Source organism: Festucalex cinctus, chromosome 15 (genome assembly GCF_051991245.1).
Source record: "Festucalex cinctus isolate MCC-2025b chromosome 15, RoL_Fcin_1.0, whole genome shotgun sequence".
In the NCBI taxonomy this organism is placed as follows: domain Eukaryota; kingdom Metazoa; phylum Chordata; class Actinopteri; order Syngnathiformes; family Syngnathidae; genus Festucalex; species Festucalex cinctus.
This window is the reverse complement of record NC_135425.1, coordinates 25,397,387-25,409,964: the sequence shown is the minus strand read 5'-3', so window position 1 is coordinate 25,409,964 and position 12,578 is coordinate 25,397,387. Positions and strand designations below refer to the sequence as shown.

Genomic DNA, 12,578 nt, shown 5'->3' with positions numbered 1-12,578 from the left:
TTTCTTTTGTGTAATGTTGGGCTGTTTTCGTATGTGACGTGTAAAATATAATTCCTTAATTTGTCAAATTACACGGCGATCTGATCTACAATCCTACTTTGTATTGGTTCATCACAGGTGTCTTGCTTTATTGAGCTAAAATTAATAACAGAGCGAGCTTTTAAAGCATCGAAATACTTGCAAGTCATTTATCATAATACAGTAGTATGCTGATACTCAAATGACATTACAATGATTCAACTGATAATGATTGAATGGGACTTATCAAAACAAATACCCTCATGGTAAAGATTTAAACTTGAAATTGGAGTATGGAGTAATACACTACACAGCAGCTCATTTCCGGTAGAAATGTTGGGTTAAGAATTTCCGGTTCATTTCAAATTACACCCTCATAACCCCTTCCATTCAAAAGTGTTAGCGGTTATGTGGTTTCATAAGAGATTAATTTATAAATGGTACACTTTTACTAAAGTTATGTTTAATTCCAATATTTGCATAATCATACACATGTCACGCATTATGTAGGAATCGTCTCATTTAGTTGCAAAGGTGGTGGCTCTTAAAAGAGCCGTTGTTGGGTCGTGTTGATGTGGCTTATGCCCTCTCCCCGCGGATTCTGCGGGCCAGCTGGATGTCTTTGGGCATGATGGTCACCCGCTTGGCGTGGATGGCGCACAAGTTGGTGTCCTCAAACAGACCCACCAGATACGCCTCGCTGGACTCCTGGAGCGCCATGACGGCCGAGCTCTGAAAGCGAAGGTCGGTCTTGAAATCCTGAGCGATCTCCCTGACCAAACGCTGGAAGGGTAACTTGCGGATGAGCAGCTCGGTGGACTTCTGGTAGCGGCGGATCTCACGGAGAGCTACGGTGCCGGGCCTGTAGCGGTGAGGCTTCTTGACACCGCCGGTGGCCGGTGCGCTCTTGCGGGCCGCCTTGGTGGCCAACTGCTTCCTTGGGGCTTTGCCTCCAGTAGACTTGCGAGCGGTTTGCTTGGTTCTTGCCATCTTTGCTCAAGTAGTTCGAATAACCGAAGCTCGCGGAGCAGCGAATTTTATACGGGCGAGACAGCGCTGATTGGTGCGTTTAAGTAAGCGCGCGCGCGAAAGCTGTTTTACCATTGGACGATTTGAATTTAAATCGAACCAATCAGCAACCACTACTGACGAACGGCTAGTAAACGTTGAATGAAGGAAATGCGCTAGCTAGATATGTTGTAAATTACTAAAGTGGAACACGGTCCCTTTTTATGGTAGAAGCACGTTGATACTCAAAGCAAATTAGTGATTGGGAAAAAAAAACAATACAATTAATTACATTCTAAAATTTTATATCACATTTTAAAAACAACATACGTAGAGTAATAGAAGTGAGTATTTTTATTTTACAACTGTGTTGAATAACTACGTACTTTGCTGCCACACACTGTTGTCCCGTTGTACTGCAGGTAAACAAAGTTGTTTAAAATTGTTTCGTTACGAGTAGTTGTTTATTTAATGTGACACTTCATACTATGGAAGTTCATAGTATGTAAAGGAGAAATATTGCTCTTTAAAAGTAAATGTGGTGGCTCTTAAAAGAGCCGTTTGTGTTGATGAGAGTTGAATTACTTCTTCTTGGGTGTAGTCTTCTTTACTACTTTGGGCTTGGAGGCCTTTTTGGCCGGAGCCTTCTTGGCCGCGGGGGCTTTCTTGACCGCGGCGGCTTTCTTGGCTGCAGTAGCCTTCTTAGCTGCAGAAGTCTTCTTAGCGGCAGAAGTCGTCTTTGTCGCGGGAGATTTTTTAGTTACCGCCGCCTTAGCGGTACTCTTTGCGGACTTCTTGACTTTGCTGGGCGTCGCCTTGGTGGCTTTCTTGGTAGCGGGCTTACTTGCCTTCTTCACAGACGTTGCAGGAGCCTTCTTCGCCTTCCCTTCCGTCTTGTTCATCTTGAAAGAGCCGGAAGCGCCGGTACCGCTGGTCTGGACAAGAGTCCCTTTGGCCACCATGCTTTTGATGACCGTCTTCAGACGAGCTTTGTTCTTGTCCACGTCGTAACCTTTGTTGACCAGATGCTTCTTGAGGGCGGCCAGGGAGACGCCATTGCGTTCATTGGACGCGGCCACCGCTTCGAGGATGAGCTCGCTGGCGCTGGGTCCAGGCGATTTGGGCTTGGGCGCCGCCTTCTTCTTGGTGCCGCTTTTCGTCGCCGCCACTGGAGCTGGAGCTGGAGCAACTTCTGCCATTTTCGTAATTTTGGTGTCAGACTCAAGACTCGTGAGAAAAAATGCTGCTGCCAGGCTCCGAGGCGGTACTTAAAACCGACATGAGAACCGTAAAGAGTCAAGCAGTCCGCCAGCAGACACGCTTGTGCTTTCTTCGCACACGTAAAAAGGTGAAAAATCACAATGGAAACTAACTTAAATACCAAATATCACTTGAAGTGATACAAAACAAGTAAGTATCCATTTTGAAATTGTTTACAGTTCGTTGACGTGCTTCGTTTATCTTGCAGAGCCTCCAAAGGGCACATCTTCATTGGTGCGAGCAACGAGGCTGTCTGACTTTCCTCTCTTGTTTAACCTCTAAAATGTTGAAAATCGCTCGCAGATCAAAAACGGTTGTTTTACAGATTTACAAAACATTTTTGTCAAGGTGGTCAAGGGGCCAAAATCTAAATTTTGGTCGTCGTTTCGGAGTAAGACAACGTTTTGTGATGGCGGCAAGCACACTCCAGTTTTTCATGCAGTGCTTCAATAATACTTTGCATGACGGCAATAATTCAAACTTTCTTCATACTCATGGTGTCCCATTATGTGTAAAATACTTTTATTTTACTCATATTAAAGTGCAACTACAAATATGTATGTGTGTGTGTGTGTGTGGGGGGGGGGGGGGGTACTCAAATTTCGGTTGGACATGATTAAAAAAAATTGCAAACTAATGTAATTTTCTGCTCTTTTCCTCAAACATATAAAAAAAAACATTAAAAAAAAGTTAATTTATTTAACACATTTTAATCTTATGCAACTGATGTATTTGTCCTATGTTGGTTCATGCCTACTGAGCATCCGTTGCAGCCTGTTTTATGGCTTTTTAGTTTATTTTTTATTTTATTTTTTGCCTTTTTTGGTGGATTAAGATCAGGACTTGTCACAAGGTCCGTTCTACCATGTACATTTATAGCACACAAAGAATAACCTATTATATAATTGTCATCTTGCGACTTGCATTCCCTAACATGGCACATTTTGTCAACTAGTTTTATATAGATTATGAATAAAGAATATTTGCTTATCAAGTGCCTGATGCATTTAGTTAAACATGCAAAAATGACTTTTGTATCCAACTCCACACTGTAAATGTGATAGCAGTGGTTATATGTGATGTTCATGTCTGCTTTGGTTTACAACAGCTTTTAGTAATACTGTCAGGTTTATACACCATCTACAAATACTATTTTGAATAGTCATAAACAAGAGCCATTTACATGCAATGCAACATAAATTGCAGTTGAAATCAAGGCGTGGATCTAACTTGACGAGACCAGAAATAACGAGAAAGGCATCATTGAAATAAACCGGCACCAGCACACTTCTGTCAGACTTACGTAGACAGCGAATGGATCTGATTGGCTGTGGCCAGACATGTGACTGACATGGAATTATCTGATTGACTGTTGACCAGACAAAGAGATTAAAGATTCCTGACATCACATAGCTTCTGACCAGTTGAAACTAGCTGCTGATTACATCAGTTCAAATAAAGTCAAATAAAACCAAACAGTCATGACACCGTTTATACGATGCAACAAAGTCAACGGGAATTGAGAGAACTCACCTCTCCAATCCCCATATGGTTTCAAAATGGTTAACTTATGTATGGCTCGATAGAAAATACACCCCCAAACTATTACTGCTGTCTGTGTAAAAACTGTGGGAAGACCAGGTGTGATGTGTAACACTGTCGTCAGGCAGATTACCTGCCATTTGAGGGGGAAAAAAAAAAAAAGCGACAAACATTTTCCCATGGCACACTTTATATCTTTAAATTGTAAAACCCTGAACTGAGAAACGTGAGGAATTTTCAATAACTGTAGTCAACCACTTTGCTTGGTTTTATATGTAATATAAAATATGCTCTCCCGTATTTTTTCCAAGACCTATCAGCCACCCTGCGTTACAACATACCCATAGGAACATCCACAACAAAAACTGAAATTTATTCTACAACTAAAAGACTGCATACTCTTGAGAGAAAGTGGGTGGCTCTTAAAAGAGCCGTTGGTTTGGTGATCATGCTGGAACAAATCACTTGGAGCTGGTATACTTGGTGACGGCCTTGGTTCCCTCGGACACGGCGTGCTTGGCCAGCTCGCCGGGCAGCAGGAGACGCACGGCGGTCTGGATCTCCCTGGAGGTGATGGTGGAGCGCTTGTTGTAGTGAGCCAGACGGGAAGCCTCGGATGCGATGCGCTCGAAGATGTCGTTGACGAACGAGTTCATGATGCTCATCGCCTTGGACGAGATGCCGGTGTCCGGGTGGACCTGCTTCAGCACCTTGTACACGTAGATGGCGTAGCTCTCCTTTCTCTTGCTCCTTCGTTTCCTGCCGGGCTTGCCGGCCGACTTGGTGACGGCTTTCTTGGAGCCCTTCTTGGGAGCTGATGATTTGGCGGCGGGTTCAGGCATGACTGCAGAAGCTCAAAACACTGTAGTATGAGCAACTACCGAGCTAATACACTTTATAGCCCGTTCATTTACATAAAGCTGTGCCAACGCCTCTTTTCTATTGGTTAACTGTGCAAACGCCACCTCTTGATTGGCTGATAGTGGTTGCTCGCGTGAGCTGTTTCAACGATCCCCCCTCCCCCCCAAGTTCAACTAATGTAAATATGACTGCGCCAACGCCACATTTTGATTGGCTGACAATTACCCACGTGATCCTTTTTGTTTTACGTGTTCATGACTTGCAAATACCACTGTACCAGCGCCACATTCCGTTTTTTACTGAACTTTATTTGGTTTCACATCATTTACAGACAGATTCAAATACCAAGTATATAACAAGCAAGCATTGTTATTAAAGAGTGCACAATCATTTAAAACGTACAAAATTCAATGACCTGGTTTTCCACAGTCTCACACAGCCATTATAATAGTTTGAAACAATTATTTTATTTGTATTATTTTCTATCAAATCATACATAGTAGTATAAATAATCATTGCCCAGACCTTCAGACCTGCTGAGCTCTATTACAATCGTCATAGTTAGACTGCTTTAGAATGACTTGAACACTGAGGGCGACCTTTCTTGCTTGCGGACCTGAAAGAGCAACAACAGTTGACGCAAACTTAGATGGGAGGAGCTTTACTTAGCGCAAAATACGTCACAAAGAAGTATTTTTGTTTTTCAAATCAAATGTATTAACGTTCCATTTTAGAGTAAGTTAAATATACACGAAATAGTCTTTGAAGGCCATTATATCCTACTACGGTGTTATTGAAGTGGCCCGAAATGTAAAACATAATATTCAGTATGTCAAATTTGTAGTTCCTTTATTTTGAACTGGACAGCTCTAAAACTGTTCTTTTTAACTCATACACCATTTTTTTAAAAAAACGTAAACCACTTGAAAAGAAACGTAATTGAGTTTAATGTCATTACACATTTATAAGTGTTAACACTTTCCTTAAATTAACCTACATTATTGTACAGCATCAAAACAAATGAAAAAGAATTAAGGAATCATGTCCTCTTTTGTGACGTGATTGGGTGGCTCTTAAAAGAGCCTTTGTGGGTTGCGTAGAAAGCGTGAAGTTGTTCTAGTTCTACTTCGTCTTGGTGTTGGCTTTCTCACTCTTCTTGGGAAGAAGAACCGCCTGGATGTTGGGCAACACGCCGCCCTGAGCGATGGTGACGCCGCCCAGAAGTTTGTTGAGCTCCTCGTCGTTGCGGACCGCCAGCTGCAGGTGACGGGGGATGATTCTGGTCTTCTTGTTGTCGCGGGCAGCGTTGCCGGCCAACTCGAGGATCTCGGCGGTCAGGTACTCGAGTACCGCCGCCAGGTAGACGGGAGCGCCGGCACCAGTGCGCTGGGCATAGTTGCCTTTGCGGAGCAGTCTGTGGACGCGACCGACCGGGAATTGAAGACCCGCACGTGAAGAACGAGACTTGGCCTTTGCCTTGACCTTGCCGCCGGTTTTTCCTCTTCCGCTCATAATTCGATATGTTGTGATTTAATTTTGACTGTGTACTGTTGGCCAAGAAGACGCAGTGTATTTATAAGCAGGCGTGCTGCTCGGTGATTGGCCACATGGTGCGTGAAATCGGTTGTCCAATCAGCAACGAGCTAAAAAACGAAGCCTCTCCCCTTTGCGGAAACGACCCATTTTGTGCCTTTTTTGTTATCATAGTTTTGATGGAGAGGTATTTTATACAAATATTCTATTCATTAAATGACCTGGAAAGCTATTACTTTGTAAAAAAAAAAAAAAAAAAAAAAAAAAAGGACAACCTGTCTACACATGCAAAAAAAAAAAAAAAAAAGAAGCCGGTTTCAAGATAATCACATGACCGATGAGTTGCGTCACGTGTACTCACCAACCTGGTATCGTTGATACAGCGTAAAACCAAGGGGAAAAAAATAAAAAAAAGCCATGGTTTTTTTTTTTCAACGAATTAATTTTTTTAAATGCATTTGTTTTTAAAGTAACTAGAAAGGTTTTCTTTTTCAAGATGAAAAAGTTGCATGATTTAAAAGACTTTTTTTCTTATAGGGGAAAAAAAAAATTGTGTGCATGAAACAATATGCCTTGTTCACTCCCCAGCTCACTTTTCATTTAAAATAATGTTCAACCAGGAAGTAAAAGCCATAAAAGTACACATTTGAAAGCATTGCACATTTATTTTGTGTTTTAAAATCTCAAACAATGACACTCGCATTGTCCAGTGTTTTTTGTCAAATGTTTTTATTTCTCTTGGGAAATATGGTCACAGTATTTTGAAGTTTTCAAAGCATTAGTCTGTACTGCACGTACATTCAAGCAGCTAACTGCTAGCGATAGGTCGTCATTGAAGCTACTTGCTGGAAATGTTGATCCACAAAAATTCAACAGTGCCATTATGGGAACATTTTAACAACTGTTCGAAAGGTTCATTTGTCAATAAATGAGCACTTGTCTAGTGACGTCATAGGTGTCAAATTCTCGTCACCTCCCCTCGAACTAACCCACTAAGGCATTTTGGGCTAGGCGCGGCCTCAATCGACAAGTCTTTGCGACACGCTTACAATTTTCGGTGGGCTCGTCCCGCCCTCTGCGCTGAAAAAAAAAAAAATCAGGCGCGTTCATTAGCGGGATAAGCAGCCTTACGTCATAGGGGTCTGCAGTTCATCAAGACGGTCCCCCTCAGTGTTCTTCATAACTATTACAAACTAATAAATCTGACACGTAGCAAAGAAAGTTTTAGGTTGAAAACAGTCTGATAGCAAAGATTTGTCTCTTCTTTAGAGCTCTTTTTTTTTTTTTTTTACAATTTATAGAACATACGTACACGCCGCTTCAATGCACTTTGCATCTAGTGACCGGGCAATCTGAAACGTGTCGTGACACACGACACAACTGGGTGCCACTGCGGGGGGCAGATTGACTGCTGGGGACGAATCCTGCTGGATGGCAATCATACCAAGTGGTATTAGGCTCACACTGATAGATTACATTTGATTGATTGGTTGATTTGATTTTATAGATTTCTTTCAAGTACTTTTTTTTTTTTATTAAGTCTTTTTTGTAGAAGTTGTTTATCATCAATAAAGTTTATTTAAACTTTTTTTCTCAAGATTAGATTATTTTTCCCCAGAAAAAAAATGTTCAAGGAAAAAATAAAAAAATAAAATTACATTTGAAAAATCTTCTTTTTTTTTCTCAAGAAATTATGTCTGAAATTCATCTGAGAAAAATGTCACTTTTTTTTCTGGGGGGGAGACTATGACAGAAAATGTTTTCTTCTTAATAAGAAATAAAGAAATTTGTAGTATTTATTTGAGGAAAATTGTCACCTTTTAGCCAAGAAAAAATAGAAAATATTGATTTATTTTCAAGAAAAAGTTGGACGGAGGAAAATTGCTTTTATCAAAGCAAAAAAAAAAATTTTCAAGAAAAAAAAAATACATTTGAAAACTCTTGAAAATAAGATTTTTCAAAAAATTATGTCTGAAATTTATCTGAGAAAAATGTCACTTTATTTATTTATTTATTTTCTGGGGGGAGACTAGGACAGAAAATGTTGATTTTGTTTTTAAGAAAATGTTGGACGGTTTGGAAAAAGTTGCTTCTGTCAGAGCAAAAAAATAAAATAAAAAATTGTAGTATTTATTTGTGAAAATTGTCACTTTTTAGACAAAAAAAAAACCTAGGATAGAAAATGTTGATTTATTTTTCAAGAAAAAGTTGGACTTGGAGGAAACGTTGCTTTTAGCAAAGCAAAAAAAAAAAAAAACTTACAAGAAAAGTTGTATTTGTTTGAGATTTTTGTTTGTTTTTTGTTTGAGAAAAAAACAACTTGGCAGAAAAGACTGGATTAATACCTGTAAAAATACTTATATTTCTTTGAGAAAAAACTGCAATCTTTGAACTTTTTCTTTAGATAAGACTGCTTTCAAATTTTTTTTCACTCCCTCCAAATAAGAATTAAAAAATGGGGTAATCCATCCATCCATTTTCTTTGTCGCTTTTCCTCACAAGGGTCGCGACTTCAGGCAGTAGGCGGGGTTACACCCTGAAATGGTTGCCAGCCAATCCAGGAACTGGAGTAACAGTATAAGTAATATTTACAACACTAACAGTATCAAAGTTGCAGTTTTGTTTTTTGTTTTTTTGTTTTCATCTTCCTCAGTGTGGCCTGAACAAGAAAGAAGTTGTGTGATGGTGCGAGGGCGGATCAGAACAGGATGGGCTTGCCGGCGGTCTTCTCCTGCACGTAGGAGGTGAAACGCTTCAGGAACTTGGGGTACTCTCTCTTGGCCACTGCCCGCAGCACTGAAGCCGGCGCCCAGCCTCCGGGATTCACTGCACACAACAAGACAAACGCTTCAATTTTGGGACGGGAAATTCAAGAAAATGAACTTGCAATACTACATAAACACAGTTGTATGTTTTTGAGTGACGTACAACATAATTGCACAAGGCGTGTTTAGGTTTGTTACCAACCGTTGGCCACGTATGTGATTTTACACAGCACGTTGTCTCTGCTGATCTCTTTGTCGCCCTCTGGTGGACTAACCAGGGTCTGGCAGATGATGGCGATGTTGATCTTGGCGCGCACGCAGCGGCTACTCGGCTAAAAAATTAAATTAAATTAAATTAAAAGTAAATAAAATAAAAATAAAGCAGTGTGTGTGTACATGTGCGGCAAAAAGAGGACGACGTTCCGCCCCCTCGGCACCCGCCTCTCACCTGCGCGTCGTGGTGGTCCACGGAAAAGTTACACACAAGCCAAGTGTCGGGGTCGCTCTCGTTGCTGGCCACCATCTTGCGCATGGCCGACAAGTAAAGAACGTCACGCTGGGAGGCGGGCCACACCCTCTGCGGGGGGGGGGGGGGGGGGGGCACATTAGTTACTCAATTTCATTGCAGCCATTTTTTTTTTTATTTTTTTTTTGAGGGGAAAAGTTTTGGTATAATTTAAAAAAAAAAAAAAAAAAAAAAAAAAAAGGTCGCAAGCTTTCGAATACATTTCAAATTTGTATGGATTCGACCCCAAGGGAAAAAACGAAAAAACAAAACATACATGTATATATATTTTTTTAAAATATTTATTATTATTATTATTATTTATTTATTTTTTTTCAGTTTTGAGTTTTGTTTTTTAAAAATTAGTTTTCATGGTGTTTGTTACTTTTTATTAGTTTTAGTTATTTACAAATGCTTAGTTTTAGTAAAAAAAAAAAAAAAGTGGATTACTTGTGGGCATTATTAAAAAAAACAAAAAAAACAAAAAAAAAAACACCATGGAGCGATGTCATCTGAAGGTGCTTTTCTATTGGCTGCTGCTAGATGATGTCGCTTCTGTGTGACACACTTTCAAACGTCCTTATTCCGGTTTATATCACAATAAATCTACTTCAAATCATATTCAAAATCATCCCCAAAGGTTCATGCATTAAATTAGTTACCAAAGACTAAAAGAGAGGACATTTTTGCTATAATTATAGTTGGTTTTAGTTAATTTTGTAAACATAAAATGTAGTTTTCATTTATTAAAAAAAAAAAAAAAAAAAACTTTCGCATTTTTATTTTATTTCATTCAGAAAATTGTTTTTTGAATTTTATTTTTTTTTTCTGTTAGTTTTAGTTAACTAAAATAACCTTGCCTAAGAAAACGCATTTACATTTCAAGCCGACGAAGCAGCCGCTAACAAATTTGAGGCGTGGTCACACCTTATGCGTCTGATAGACGATGACGGCGTTCTCCGACAGCGTCTCCACAATGTTGAAGTTCTCGATGGTGGCTGTGTGTGGGGGGGGAAGAGGCGGAGAGAGCGAGGTCATAATGAGACATAAACCGAAGCTCACACGGAAGCTGCGAAAACGTGAAGAAAAAAAAAAAAACGTACTCTCCCAGTCGTTGCGGTAGGCCGTGTCCCAGAAGTAGTGGCACACCTCGTGCCCCGTCACGCCCTTCACCGAGTGCGTGGCCTTGAGCGGGTCCAGCACGATGCCGTTCTCCTCCACCTCCCTCCGGTACACCTGCACAAGTTGGAGGGGAAAAAAAATTATATATATATATTAAGGGTGTCACGATTTCGATTTTTTATCGAAATCGATCGAAATTACGTCACGATTTCGAGCATCGAAATAGAAGAGAGGACACACGATTCGATGCCCCCCCCCCCCCCCCCGCGCCCGCCGCCACCGCCGCCACCGCCGCCACCGGCAAATGAGACGCAGCCATTCAGCTACTAGCTAACGGCACTTGTTAGCTGACTTCTCCTGCAGTCATGATGGCAAGCGCGGACAGACACAGCAATGGTGCTTCAAGCCGCTCCCGCTTCTCTCGTCACCAGTTTGGAAACATTTTGCGTTCCCGGTGAGTTATGTCGACAACGTTCACGTTGTCGATAAAAAGACCACAGTTGCAAGATATGCTATGTGCGCGTACTGTACTCGGCCACGGTGTTACGCCCGGCTCGTCAAGGGGAAGGGAAGTAACACAATAACAGAAAATATAGAGTAGATAAACACGGGTCGACTTTAACATCTGAGTAGTTTTAATTGAAATTTCAGGCAGGGGTTTGACAAGGGAGTGAAAGTGGAAGGTGAACAAATAATAACCGCATTTGACAGAACTGACAGAACGGAGGAGAAACAACAATAACCAATAGGGGTATAATACACGGATACACAATAGCGTCGCGCTGGCACAGTCCTCCAATCAGAGTGTCGCGCTGGCGCATTCAAACTGAAGTACCATTATACGGGCACCAGCCGACACAAACACACACATACATACTAGGGGAGCGGAGCCGGCGGCGGGCCCGAGCCGCCAGCCTATAACAACGGGAAACACGACAAACATGACGGGACATTTACGCAGGCATCACAAAGATTTAGATTTATCAAATTCAACTAGAAGTGGGAAAACAACGGTCCAACCAACTATTTCATCCTCATTTACAGTGAAACTTCCACACACTTCAGCTCGCGCGAAACGCCAGATCCATAGGTCTATTTATAGCAGCAGACCTGCAGCCTTGGAAAACGCTGGATTCAAACATTTAATTAGTGTACTTGAACCACGCTACAGTATGCCCAGCAACTGTAAATGTTGGGATATAGTTTGTTCAGGCTGTATTTGTTCCATGACTTTGGATACAATATATTTTTTGTTGTTGTTGCACATTGCACATTATTTTAAGAGGAACGCACAGCACACTGTTGTAACCAAAAACAGTCAATAGATGGCAGGCACCCACTGTGACTTTTTGTTTTTTTATTTTTTATTTTACACTTCAGTAAGAACAAGACGGTTAACTTTATATTGTAAATAAATTCTTTGAATTTGATCATTCCTGCCTAATGTCAATTATCATATATTACATAAATTTACACAAAAATAATATGGAAATTGCATCACCTATATGTAGCCGATCTTTTGAAATAAGATTTACTGTACAATGAATAGAACCAATGATCATAGACTAGCCTTAGCCTACAGAAGCATATGCCTCTGTGTTATAAAGTGGGGGAGCGAAAAAAAAAAAAAAAAAAAAAAAAAAAAAATCGAAAAAAAAATCGAATCGTGACCCCAAAATCGAAATTTAAATCGAATCGTGGAGTTGGCGAATCGTGACACCCCTAATACATACACACACACACACACACATATATATATATATATATATATATATATATATATATATATATATATATATATATATATATATATATATATACACATACATATATACTGTTTAAAACAGTAGGGGAAAGTGGCGGTTTCAACATGGCCCTGGTTAATCTCGTATACTCTGCTGCCACCTGCTGGCCGTTGTTTTAGTAACTACCATTGCTTCAAACATTTTCTTCAGTTCAGAGGC

At 40.5% G+C, this 12,578-nt stretch overlaps 5 protein-coding genes across 6 annotated transcripts in view; all 5 read right to left on the bottom strand.

Moving 5' to 3' along the window:
- Positions 1–431: 431 nt before the first annotated feature.
- Positions 432–1,011, bottom strand: LOC144002441 (histone H3-like). Its single transcript, XM_077497665.1, has one exon. The coding sequence runs from the start codon at positions 1,006–1,008 to the stop codon at positions 598–600; it is 411 nt and encodes a 136-aa protein (XP_077353791.1). The 5' UTR covers positions 1,009–1,011; the 3' UTR covers positions 432–597.
- Positions 1,012–1,384: 373 nt separating this feature from the next.
- LOC144002892 (histone H1.3-like) lies at positions 1,385–2,868 on the bottom strand. Its single transcript, XM_077498574.1, has one exon. It carries the CDS (start codon positions 2,223–2,225, stop codon positions 1,608–1,610), a length of 618 nt encoding a protein of 205 aa, XP_077354700.1. The 5' UTR covers positions 2,226–2,868; the 3' UTR covers positions 1,385–1,607.
- Positions 2,869–4,000: 1,132 nt separating this feature from the next.
- On the bottom strand, positions 4,001–4,703 carry LOC144002901 (histone H2B-like). Its single transcript, XM_077498583.1, has one exon. The coding sequence runs from the start codon at positions 4,668–4,670 to the stop codon at positions 4,290–4,292; it is 381 nt and encodes a 126-aa protein (XP_077354709.1). The 5' UTR covers positions 4,671–4,703; the 3' UTR covers positions 4,001–4,289.
- Positions 4,704–5,008: 305 nt separating this feature from the next.
- Positions 5,009–6,219, bottom strand: LOC144002893 (histone H2A-like). Its single transcript, XM_077498575.1, has one exon. It carries the CDS (start codon positions 6,199–6,201, stop codon positions 5,812–5,814), a length of 390 nt encoding a protein of 129 aa, XP_077354701.1. The 5' UTR covers positions 6,202–6,219; the 3' UTR covers positions 5,009–5,811.
- Positions 6,220–8,057: 1,838 nt separating this feature from the next.
- The window catches only part of LOC144002332 (ceramide transfer protein-like), a 17,523-nt gene continuing 13,002 nt past the window's right edge, over positions 8,058–12,578 (bottom strand). For both annotated transcript variants that reach the window (XM_077497489.1, XM_077497490.1), the window contains 5 exons: positions 10,596–10,728; positions 10,420–10,490; positions 9,436–9,564; positions 9,190–9,319; positions 8,058–9,048 (listed from right to left, as the gene is read on the bottom strand). In XM_077497489.1, coding sequence (XP_077353615.1) covers positions 8,921–9,048; positions 9,190–9,319; positions 9,436–9,564; positions 10,420–10,490; positions 10,596–10,728 — 591 coding nt within the window. In that variant the 3' untranslated portion in view covers positions 8,058–8,920. The remainder of the gene's footprint in view (positions 9,049–9,189; positions 9,320–9,435; positions 9,565–10,419; positions 10,491–10,595; positions 10,729–12,578) is intronic.

Bases quoted from the DNA above. Each gene is read 5' to 3' on its own strand.
- LOC144002441 (XM_077497665.1), bottom strand. From the start codon at position 1,008: ATGGCAAGAACCAAGCAAACCGCTCGCAAGTCTACTGGAGGCAAAGCC.
- LOC144002893 (XM_077498575.1), bottom strand. From the start codon at position 6,201: ATGAGCGGAAGAGGAAAAACCGGCGGCAAGGTCAAGGCAAAGGCCAAG.
- LOC144002892 (XM_077498574.1), bottom strand. From the start codon at position 2,225: ATGGCAGAAGTTGCTCCAGCTCCAGCTCCAGTGGCGGCGACGAAAAGC.
- LOC144002901 (XM_077498583.1), bottom strand. From the start codon at position 4,670: ATGCCTGAACCCGCCGCCAAATCATCAGCTCCCAAGAAGGGCTCCAAG.